This window comes from Sitophilus oryzae, unplaced genomic scaffold (genome assembly GCF_002938485.1).
Source record: "Sitophilus oryzae breed Bouriz unplaced genomic scaffold, Soryzae_2.0 scaffold_285_pilon_pilon, whole genome shotgun sequence".
NCBI classification, from domain to species: Eukaryota; Metazoa; Arthropoda; class Insecta; order Coleoptera; family Curculionidae; genus Sitophilus; species Sitophilus oryzae.
In genome coordinates, this window is record NW_022146846.1 from 460,755 (window position 1) to 473,457 (window position 12,703).

A 12,703-nucleotide genomic window follows, 5' to 3' on the forward strand; every position below is an offset into this window, starting at 1 on the left:
TATTTTTTCTACTCGTAGTAAATTCCTTGAAATAATAATTTCTGAATATTTTTTAAAACGTAACTCGCTATGGAAAAAATATTGTTTTATACACGACGATAAAATTGTTGCATTATCGTCTCCCGAAATTAATTCACTCGCGATTTCATCGATCGTCATTCCATGACATGACATACTCATTCCATGACAGCTACGGCCAATATTATATGACATTTGTCTTTGTTATTAACAATTGGACATTTTTTTGTGCTAAATCATAATAAAAAACTATTTACCTTGTCCTGGACATCAAATCACGATTTATATTGACTACAAAATGCCTCTATTAAAGACCGATCTTTGACATTACATAGTCTAAGATTCAAAAGTATCCAAGACGTCGTGTAGTGGAAGACCAGCGCAAATTGGACGGACTGTACGTCATCCGGTTGACGTATTTATAAAAGATAGCGGTGAAGATCGAAACTGATAAAAGGACGAGATGGCGGCTTTAAAGATTATGCGTATGGCGTAAAAATGTTTTAAATACGTCTCTGCTTATAACCAGAGCAGTTTCGATTTAATCTCACGACAAGCGGACCACTTTTTTATCAGTTCGGAACAATTTAACGGTTTTTTTTTAAATAGATTAGCGATTTTTTTCGTCTTTTGAGTCTTTTTAGTTTTAAAGATTGATTGTAGACGCTGTCTATATAACAAGGTGTCAAAAAATAGTGCATCTAACTTCGGTGTGTGATTCTACAGATAAAAATAAAACAAAAGTTCCTATGAAAATATGCCCTAAAAGTCTTCCCGAAAAAGTTACAGCTCTAGAAAGGTTAATAGTTATTAATGATACAAGTTCTCGATACGAACATCATAATGAAACGTGTGTAACGTTAAGATTACACAAGTTAGTTACACAAGTTTTATTAAAAAGTTCGTATCGAACGTGTATCATTCAAAATTTAATCTACGACGCGACACGTGGGACGATCCAAAGAGATTTGATTTAATTTAAAATATCAGAGATATCGTCATAAAAATTAAAATTCAAAATTATCAGGTGCCCATATTAGTCGACGCCGCGCCGTGGTAACCGTGCTTGTTGATTGTTTGCATTTTGACTATGACAACTCAATTATTGATGTTCAATTTTGTGTTAAACGTTCAGTTTTAGCAAAAAGCAAAAAATAATATTAATATGGGTGATTCTGATTTTAAAAGTGTCCCTTCGGATATTGAAGACATTGCGCAAAACGTTGTCGATTGCCTACTTCCCGAAAAATCAAGACAAACGTACGAGCAAGTCTATGTAAAACTTGAAGATTGGTGTAAAGGGAAAGGAATCAAGAATAGTAGTAACGAAAAGGTTCTCCTGGCATATTTTGAACATCTTTCATAACATAGGAAGGCTTCATCACTTTGGGTATATTATTCCATGCTACGTTCAGTTATATCAGTGAAGAAAAATACAGATATTAGTAAGTGCGTCCATTTAATTGCATTTCTAAAAAGAAAATCGGAATGATTTCGGTCAAAAAAATCAAGTATTTTAAGAAAAGAAGACATAACTTTTTTTGTTGGAAGCCGATGATAAAACTTATTTCCTGACAAAAGTTTCACTGATAGTGGGACTTGCGGGAGCCTGCCGGCGCGTATCGAGTTGACAAATCTGCAGCTGCAAAATGTTAAAGATGAAGGACAATGCATTCATGTCATTATTCCATTTACGAAAACAAAGATATCACGAGATTTTTTTATAACGAAAGGGAATGTTGAAGGAATAAATATGGTGGAAATGGTTCGAAGATATATAGCTATGCGGCCAAGCAATACAGAGCATACTCGATATTTTGTGGGGTACAGAAATGGAAAATGTATTAAGCAACCCGTTGGCATTAATACTTTAGGGAAACTGCCGTATAAAATAGCATTGTTCCTAAGTCTTTCAAATCCACAATAATACACTGGATATTGTTTCCGTAGATCATCTGCGTCGTTGCTTGCAGATTCAGGAGTGGATTTATTAACTGTTAAAAGACATGGTGGTTGGCGCTCTAAGACAGTGGCAGAGAGTTATATAGAAAATTCCAAAGAAAATAAGAAAAAAGTGTCATGTAATATTTAGGGTAACATTTCTGGCAATGATGGGTCTTCAACCAGTTCAAGCACTCTGGAAATAAATTTACTTTCTAAAAATTCAACTCACCTGTCATCGTCTGGAATTAATTTAACCATTTGTACTGATATTATATAATTAATGTTCACAATAAATAAACGTATTTAGGTACCTTTTTTTGCTTGTTTCTTATTTTAAAATTTCCGTGTTATTATGAATTCATAATAGCACTAGTGCCTTTACTGGGTACTTTCCATTAGCATAGATAGTACTACTGGTGGTACTTGTTTTATCCTTATAGATACATTTTATCCTTTTGAGGAATCTTTTATTATCTATTTCTCCTCTAGTTTTAATTTTAATTCTCTCATGCAAATTTCTCTAAAATTCTCATCAAAATCACACACGAAAGCCTATCCCGCTCGTGCTCTAAGCAGCAAAGTACCACTTTGTTGTTTGCTTATACCCGAACCCCCTGTAGCTAAACGACTTGGAACAACGCCTTGTTCCTCGTTTCGATGTTATCTCGCCTAATTTTAAATGGAGATAAATCTGTCCGGCTTTTAGCCAAATCCACTAAAGGCAACTTATTCGCGCCATAATCCACACTATAAATGTTTTTATTGCCTAAATCGTAAAATAAGGGGAAAAATTTGCATAAAAACTTTTTCGCACACACGTTTCATTACATTTGGGAGAATAAACGATTCAAACGACAATATATATCGTGTAGTTTATGATCTTGACGTGTGCCATAATTTAGCTTTCCTTTTTATTGTCCACATAATAGAAAACTGAGAGTAAGTATATATATCTTCTGGACACTTAATCAACCAGGTCCTCGCTACAAATTCAACACTTTCTAAGAGTTAGTCTCTGTAAATAAATACAAGGTGATTCACGGTCATGGTGCGTTAGACGTTGATGGAGAGCCGGTGATAGCATTTTTTGAAAATTTGGATTTTTGCATAAAGGCATCTGCTCCATCTGTCTAAATTATTTTCAGCATTACACTGTTGCTGCTACATACTAAAAGTAGTAACATCTTTGTTATTATAAATGGAACACCCAGTATTTTACTACATTTTTGAAAACTACTTTGATATAGTGATGTGTCGGTATTTGAGTATCGCGATTTTGGAGCGGTATTTTTTTTGTAACGTCCGTCGTGTCGCGCTCCACAACGAATCGGGAACCTGTTATTGAAGAACGACGATCATAATGACGACAAAATTATAAATTATTTATAATTTGCAAATAAATTATTTATAATTGCTCTTGAAGTTAGCTCGAACCGTAGTAACCGCATAGCGACGTGTTTAGCTCCAGCCGTTGCGATTTCGTCGGTCGCCAACATTAGTGTCTGGAACTGGTACGTCCGTAGCGCCGCGCGATCTCGATCGGGACGTGTTCGCTCCAGCCGTCGCACTCCTGGAGTTGTAGTTCCCTGTCGCGAACAGAAGTAACTGCTGTAACTGGGCATCGACGCTCGACCTCGGCGGCGACCTACTTCGCTCCAGCCGTCGCGCTCCTAGAGTTTTATTTCCCTGTCGCGAACAGAAGTAACTGCTGTAACTGATTATCGACGCTCGACCTCGGCGGCGACGTACTTCGTTCCAGCAGTCGCTGGAGCGCTTCTAGGGTTTCGTTTTCGCCTGTCGCGATTTGGTCGGTTACTACTGGCGTTGGTGCTCCCGCCGCGCCGCTACGTTACTTTCGAAATAGCGATTTTTGGTATGTACAGTAAAACTTCCCATTTCGGCCACTTCTAAAAAGCGGTCACTTCTGTTAGCGGTCAATTTTCAGTTGTTTGAATTAATCTTAGGGGAATTCCTATATTAAAATATTTCTCAATAACGTTAATTCCGAAAGCGGTCACCGGCCGCTTCAAAGGTACATTTTAGGGAAAATCCCATTAAATTTATTGCCCCAATACCGGCCAAAAACCGAACCCTTCGAACCTTTTTTTTTGTCTAACAAGAGCTGTTTCAGGACACTTTAGGAAAGTCCAAGCAATAAACATTTATAATTTGTTTGAGAAATAGGTACAGAGAGTGACAAATACAATACAAATTCGTCAGTAGTTTGCTGAAATTTTTGGGAGATATAGAATCAGTTTAGTTTCTTACTCTGAAAGAACAGCAACCATGTCTTTGAAACGTAAACGTTTGTCTATTAAAGAGAAATTAAATATTGTCGCGGAAAGTGAAAAATATAACAGCAGTGCTCGAAAGTTGGCGGAAAAGTTTGGTGTTGGAAGAACGCAAGTGAACGACATTTTAAAAAACAAAGTGGAATTAAAAAAAATGTTTGAAGAAGAAGGATGCAATGCAGATAAAAAACGAAAGTTTCCTAAAACAGAAGGATTTGCAATCGATCAACTAGTTTACGAATGGTTTTGTAAGGCAAGGAACAAAAACATACCCATATCGGGAACCTTAATTCGGGAAAAAGCTCTTGAGGTATCTACATCCTTGAAACTTAGTGAATTTAAGGCTTCAACTGGCTGGTTAAATAAGTTTTGCAAGAGACATAATATTAACTTCAAAACAATTTGTGGTGAGTCTGCAGATGTGGATGAAGTGACTGTTGAAGACTGGAAAACAAAATTAACAGCAATCATTAAGGAATACGACACTAAAGACATTTTTAATGCAGACGAAACAGGGCTTTATTATATGGCAATGCCAAACAAAACCTTTGCTTTAAAGAATGATAAATGTGCTGGCAAAAAATCAGCTAAACAACGAGTGACACTGCTTTTCTGTTGCAGCATGCATGGTGAGAAGGAAAATCCGCTAGTTATAGGTAAGAGCAAAAACCCGAGATGTTTTAAAGGAGCGCATGTAGATAAATTGCCGATAGAATGGGTATCCAACAAAAAAGCTTGGATGACGACAGATATAATGACATCTTGGCTCAAAACCTTTGACACCAAAATGAAACGGCAGGGTAGAAAAGTTCTTTTATTTTTGGATAATGCCACGTCTCACCCAAAAATAGAACTTGAAAATGTTCGTATAATTTTTTTTCCTCCAAATACGACATCTCATTGCCAGCCGTTGGACCAAGGAATTATTCAAAATTTTAAATTAAAATATCGTCAATTTTTTATTAAAAGACTTTTGACTTTTACTAATACCGAAGAAACGATGGAAAAGGCTAAAGAGAGCATAAATTTGGCAAGTACTATGGTGTGGATAAGTACAGCATGGAAAAATGTTACATCGAACACTATAAAAAAATGTTTCCAAAAAGCGGGATTTGCAACCGTCAAAGGGGACGATGCATTTGACGAAGAGGACGACATTCCTTTAAGTCAGTTATCTTCAATTTTAAAAAACATGCCAGGAAGTCCAGATCTTAAAGAATATCTGACAGTCGATTCAGATGTCCCTACGGAAAATCCTAGTTTAGAGATGCAGGGAATAATCCAGGAATTTACAAACAACAAGGACAGACAGGACTCCACTCAAGCCGAAGAGGAAGAAGATGAAGGCCAAGACATTCTGTGTTCATCTATAAATAATATGAGTGAAGTATGTGAAAAATTAAGAGACATTCAGAATTTTTTGGTGATTCAAAACAAAGACGAACTAGCGGTTGATATTGCCCATACTTTGATGAAATTTGAAAGTGAAATTACAAAAATCAAAATTAAAAATTTAAAGCAGACTACCATTAATCAGTTTTTCACCATATAAATAAGGTTATCATTTTGTAACTTTTTAAAGTCAATTGTACATATGTATATAAGAATACCTATGTGTAAAATACATATGTATACATTGTAAGTTTTTTTTTCAAAAATTCTTATGTAATAAAGCTTTTTTTGTAACAACTGAATTATTTTTTTGTGCCAAAAATCTAAAACTGAAGATTATTTATTAACACTTATTGTGTGTTTGTACTACATGCTCGTACTTAATTTTAATTACTTTGCACGTTTCCAAAATAAAGGCATTTTACATTGGTATCTGTATTTTATTGTTCCCAATAGTGGCCACTTCCCTTAACGGCCACATTCCTTTGAAAATTTTTGTGGCCGCTATATGGAAGTTTTACTGTACTAGGCATGGTATAAAATAGCGTTGTTAGAAAGATGAAACGTAAAAGCAAATAAAATAAAAATGTGATTTGCTTTTATTCATTTATAGAAGTTTTATTGTTCATATAAGATCTAATGATGGCTGGAATTGCCGAAACCGGTCACCAATAAAGAATTTTTTTGACAGTGGTTTGGACTTTTTTCTTGATTAAATATATTATGTTGCAATACACATAAATATGAGCCGTTAAAGACAATACGTTATTCCTTGATATTTCTTTAAAAATTAAAATATAATGCTACTTCCCGCAATATAATGAACAAGGTATTCAATTTCGCAAGCAACTACCTATAGTTTAATTAACTTATTTTATTTTTGTATTTCTCAGCATCAAAAATTTTAAGAAATATAGTGCTATTTTCTATAAAGTAAACACCGCTCTCCATGGGCGTTCTGTTAAGTTCATTATCTAAATTCATGGCACGAATGGTTGTAACAGCTGGTACAATTGTAAGAACCTGACAACACTGGTTGGAAGTAGATAACTAATTCCAGAAATACTGCACAAGCGAGGACAGCGACACTGTGGAAGTCAGAACCTCGATTACAAAATAGCGGTATTTTGTCGCGGTATTTTTCTGGAACGGTCGTTACTGTAACGCGACTCATGTGGAACCGGTATTCTCATCACTACTTTGATATCTCATAATTTTTATATTATACTAACCTATACCTATCTCTGATAGTTTTCGAGATAAAAAATAAAACGTGTAAAATTGACAATGTGACAAATCTTTTCGGATTAATCACTTGTCTATGGGTAGCGTGACTATTTTATAATTATAAAAAACAATTTAGTTGAGCGGAAGGCAAACTTGGATAAAAAGTACACCGACTCTTTGGGGCGTATGTTTAATGCTTTGTCTTGATGATGTTAGTTACACAAATCTACTATAACTTACCTTAATTGCGGCCCAACCTCTTTCTGTAAATCTGTAGCTCATTTCTCGAGACTTTTCTGGACTGCTCTGAAGATATTCTGCCCGTTCATAAGGATCTTATTTATATACTTTTAAAACACTCTTGGTTATTTTTACTATAGAAATAAAACTGCCGAGTTTTCAGAAAACATTTAAATTTAATATTAAAGAAAAAAAATAAAGAACAAAAAGAAAATATATATAAAAAATTAAGTTACTTATTATTACTCAGAATAAAAAAAGATGGAAAAAATACAAGAAAATTGTCTGGCGTCTGCTTTTATTGAAATATATGATAATCACCTAATCAATTGCACCTTTCATTACTAGATCTTACACATTAAAATAATTTTAAAGAAGGATAATAAAACAGAAATTAAGAATATTTGACAAAACGACTATTAGCAGACACCAGACTTAAAAACTACAGGGGGTCACATCGTGAACTTTACCGAGTTTCGCGAACCCGAGGGAGAACCGTCTCTTTTAGAAACTCAAACCGAACTAACTTCTCTACCTAAAAACAGCCCCGAGGTTCCAACATTACAGGGTTGAAGGGTGGTTTGGTTTGGTTACTTTTACGTTTTACGTTTGCTTCATTCGGTACTTAGCCAATAGGATCATCCCGAAAGATACTGTTCTTTGTTTGATTGGACAGCTTGACACCGTCCTTCAAACCAAGTTGGTTCGACTTCCCGTTGTTAGATGGCAGTAATATGACCATTTTACGTATTTAATCCTCGTTTGGCGCCACATACATCTAGGTACGTACTTTTCTAAAATTCACAGATCCTTTACAAACATCCGGCGATAGTTAAACATGTTATCAAGGGTGGTTATTGGTTTTACAACGTCCCAGCGTTTTTATCTAAGGTCTATCTTTACAATTTTTCTGTTTACTTCTAAGTACTACAGTTTATTTGCTTTGCCCTCCTAATTGTTTTTTATAATTTAAAAATAGTCACGTTTGAAAGATGTTTGTTTTAGTATTTCCTGTTAAAAAGACCCTCTCCCGAAACTAATAACGGATCGATTTGAACGTAAATGACATAGGAAATAATCTGTTAATAATATAAATAATAATATAAAGGAAATAATCTGTTACAAAGTTATAGGGGTGCCCACTTTTGAGACGCACACGGTATACTATTTTTTTTTAATTTATGAGATGTATGGGATATGTAAATAGAAAAGGACTGGAGAGATTTCTTTTAAAAATATAGAATCTATTTGACATTTTACGATGTTTATACTTAATGAACAAACCGAGATTATAAACAAGCTACCTGACAATATAAATGCAAAAAAGGCTGTGGTAAATAGCTGTTTATTTTTTCACAGATTTATGACATGACATTTTCGTAGCACTGCCCGCCACAACATATATTACTAGAAAAAGCAATTTGTCGTAGACCTGTTCATGACAATGGAAAATAATAAAAAAACAAGTCTGTACGCAGTTACAGTCATTTCAATTCATAAAATTGTTATTCATTAAATCGTTCCATACAAAGTGAATTACATACCTACAGTTAAACATATTGAAATTGTTTGTTATAGAAATTTACCGTAGGTATATAGAGCTTTGAAGTTCAAGGCAGCAGCGAGTTTATACAAGGTGTCCTAAAAGTTTCAACATACAGTGTGTTACACATTCAAGTTCAGCTGTAAATTGCCAAATTATTTCTAAAAATAGTTAACTTTTTCTACAAGGTATTAAAAAACCAACTAACTCAGCACTATTTAGGAATTAATTAAAGTTTTCTCTTGGTTTGTGACGTAGAATCCAGTGGCGTAACTAGTTTTTTGATGGGAGTTGTCATTTTCTAAATATGACGGAAACTTATGATCTTTAATGGCACACCCTGTATATTATTTTAAGGTAAAAAAATGCATTATTTATTAACGTAAACCAACCTAGTTTAAAAGAGTATTATTATTTCATTTGATTTAAGCAGATAATTTTACTTTCCATGGTGTTATCTTAATAAACACTTTTAGGTAATATACGCTATTAATAAGAGCTATTGGGTATAATTTTAAACACAAAAACTAGTGTGGAAGAGCCAATAACCAAGATTTGACGTCGAATAAATTATTTGAATGTGTTTGATTACCAAATTTAAACCGGCCGGCGCCTATGTTAATGCATTCTCAAATTCGCCCCTGTATGTCAGGAACTAAAAGGGCTAGGACAAATCTGTGAGTAGTACCTTTAGTTTCATTAAAAGTAGCAGGGTAATGTGAAAACCGCATCTTTGTATCTATATTCACAAAAAAGAAACCCTGTAACCTGAACACATGTAAATGAAACACCCTATACACAAGAAATAATCAAAGGTTTTTTAAATATTTCTCCTTTCTTATGGCCCTGTATTTACTTATGAGCACCAGTCAAGGTAAAAGATAACTGTCAAATGAAGTTGTCATTTCAGAAATTTACCTATTTAGTGCTTTATTATTATTCAAAACTCATTCCTACATCGGAAATCTTAAATATGTATTTATAAATACAAACTAATATGAATTAAAGTAAAATAAAGTAATCAATTACAAGGTTAATTATAGTATTATTACAATATTCAATAACTTATTAATTTAGGTACTATTAAAATGTTAGAACTTTAGGATTTAAGAAGATGTTCAAATATTCCTCCATCGACTGCTAGACAATAACCCAGGCGATCATAAAATTCTCTTCTTACATTCGCTAGTTGGTAAGCTGAAATTCTATTGCATCCGGCAGAAATAGTCCAATTTTTAACCAGTCTAGATTTATTATCGTTGTATATCCTGTTTTTCAAAATGGCCCCAGAGAAAGAAATCATTTGGCGAAATATCAGGAGACCTTGCTGGCCAATTTACTGTATGATTTAGGCCAATAACGTTTCCGTTAAAATTATTGTCTAAATATTCCCGAACAGCCAGGGTACTATGTGCCGTACAGCCATCCATTTGATACCAAACTTCCTGATTTTCCCTAGCGGCATCATGTAAAGCACAGGTAACCTTTTGATAACTATTTCCTTGATAATACCATTTAATCATCAATACTTTTTCTTCGGTAGTGTAATTCATGGCTAATATTTTCGATGCAGGTATATAATAATAAAGCACTAAATATATAGATAAATTTCTGAAATGACAACTTCATTTGACAGTTATCTTTTACCTTGACTGGTGCTCATAGGTAAATACAGGGCCATAAGAAAGGAGAAATATTTAAAAAGAAATCGGCGATAACTCGTAAACGGGCTAATCAAAAATATCTAAAGTTATTCTTTTGAATGTGGCTTTTAGTGCTCTTCAATAAACCTAAATAGAATTATTCTCTAAAATAATTAGGGCAGCCAATAATTGACCCCATTAAAATTTACATGTTGTAAAACGGCGTCCAGTTGGCTGGGAAATGAACATCAATGACCTTTCCCATATAAATTTACATATAAAATGACAGCGATCTTCATTCCATAGCCATCGCTGACGCCGTTTTTTCTCGATCATACGGTATATGTATAGCATTATATTCCTTTCTTAATCATTTTATTCAATGGTACCATTTTATACACCGTGTTTTCTTTTACGAACACTCAGCTTTTGAAAAAAGTCCAGATTTTCTTTTAAAATAAGCTAATTATTTCAAAAATGTTGTTGACTTTTTTACACAGTATTAAAAAAAACAACTATATTCTGTCCAACGACTATGGAGGACAGATTTCGACAGACGAGATCCAAAAAATGACAAAAAATATAATTTGCTTGTGAGTTAAAATAACAGACACAATTGTCACTGTCAGTGATCCAGGTACAATATCCTTCCAGGACAGACTATGGTTCATTACTATTTCAGAATTAATTAAATTTTTCACTTGGTTGATTTAAATTAATTTTGAATAACTTATAATTGTAGATCATTTCATTATATACAAATGTATTTATATACCGTTGAACGTTGAAAAGTCTGTCATAGAATTTCACCGTACATAGCCTTAAGTTCAAGGTAGCACGATTTTATATAATATATTTATCTACCTATCTACCCGATATGCAGGTCGGTAAATCAGTGTAATAATTATTAAATATGCGTATAACACAATTTGAGAGAACAGAAAAAATTAGAGGAATGTTATACTTTAATTTCAATGACAGCTCGTTGTGCACCGTGCGTTTTTTTTAACGTAATCGTTTTTGATGTATTAGATCGCGAGGAATGAACAGTTAGGAATTTTCATAAATAACGCGAATAAGTTATGAACCATTTTTAACTAATCTTGTACCGTTATAGTTATAGATATATGTTATTAGAGTTATGAATTTAGCATTCCTTTTGAGTTTTATTTAATAATTGACATTCGTAGCGAAGGTTTTCAGCCAGATGTTCGGATTTTGTTGTCTTTGTTTCTTAGTTAGGAGTCCATATCATTTTGTAGAGACTATAGTGACGTATACAGGGTCGCTGTTATTTATGGAAATGGTCGATTATTAGGTAAAATATAGGAGGTACCGCCAAAAGTTAAATACAAAAGTTATAGGATTTTTAAATATCTATTAGCGAGTAGTAAATTTAAGTATACAGGGTCGGTCATAAAGCCGTGGCACATAAAAGTTCCATTTTTTTAAATGGAACTATATATATTACCCAAGTAGCATTTTCACGACTTGCGACCACATGTTTACTAAACACAACGTTGGATTAGTTACAAAATATAGTTAGCTCCCTACCTTGGGTATTAAAATAAATTTAAACGTTTTTATAACGTTGTGCCGACGTTGGACTAGTACTACAGCAAAGTAGAAGCTTCTGCGACGTCGAATAAACGTTGTCTTGTAACCTTTTTTGCTTAAGTGATCTTTAGGTGATTCGGACAACGTAGTTACAACGTTGGACAATATAGAGTTTTCCGACTCAGTTTCAGGACCTATTCCAACGTTATGCAAACGTCGTCTGTTTTATTAATTCCAACGTTGTTTAGATTTCCTTATTCTTACGTTGGTAGGACGTCGAGTCACTACCTTTTTGCAACTGTATTGAACCATAACCTTAAATCTTACATTTTCACTTCATTGTTCTGTTCAGTCAGACAGTTCTGTGCTGTTTTTGTTTTTATAAAAAAAAACTTAATTAAAATGGGATATAAGAAAGGTACATATAAAACTAAATTTAAATATACATCGACATATAATACCGATAGTTTATCCACTCCCTCGTTTATTTAGATTATAGAGGGCGGCACAAGCTAGACTCTAGGATGACTAAATTAGTCAATCTTGCGACTAGTATACTACCTGTTAAGGCCGAACTGCGACTTTATTAGTCCAGTATGCGACTACTCGAACTACTCCATCTTAATCTCCAAAACAACAAAGTGAAAGCCGCCATGTTGTTAAATAAGAAAATGTTTCGTTCCTAAAATTACAATTCCTGCTTTTTGAATACATTAACTTGAAATATTTGACCCTAAAAAACACGCGGAAACAATTTTTTCGACTACGAATAAATTATTCTCATTTTACTAAAAAAAAATTCAAGAAAATTTTTAAACTTCTTTAATTTTAAGGCCCATTAGTATTTT

At 33.7% G+C, this 12,703-nt stretch overlaps 1 protein-coding gene across 1 annotated transcript; it reads left to right on the forward strand.

Annotated features, from left to right (window-relative positions):
* The first annotated feature begins 4,248 nt into the window (after positions 1 to 4,248).
* LOC115884485 (tigger transposable element-derived protein 6-like) lies at positions 4,249 to 5,805 on the forward strand. The gene is made up of 2 exons (XM_030903080.1): positions 4,249 to 4,909; positions 5,249 to 5,805. Exons 1-2 carry the CDS (start codon positions 4,249 to 4,251, stop codon positions 5,803 to 5,805), a joined length of 1,218 nt encoding a protein of 405 aa, XP_030758940.1.
* The last annotated feature ends 6,898 nt before the right edge of the window (positions 5,806 to 12,703 follow it).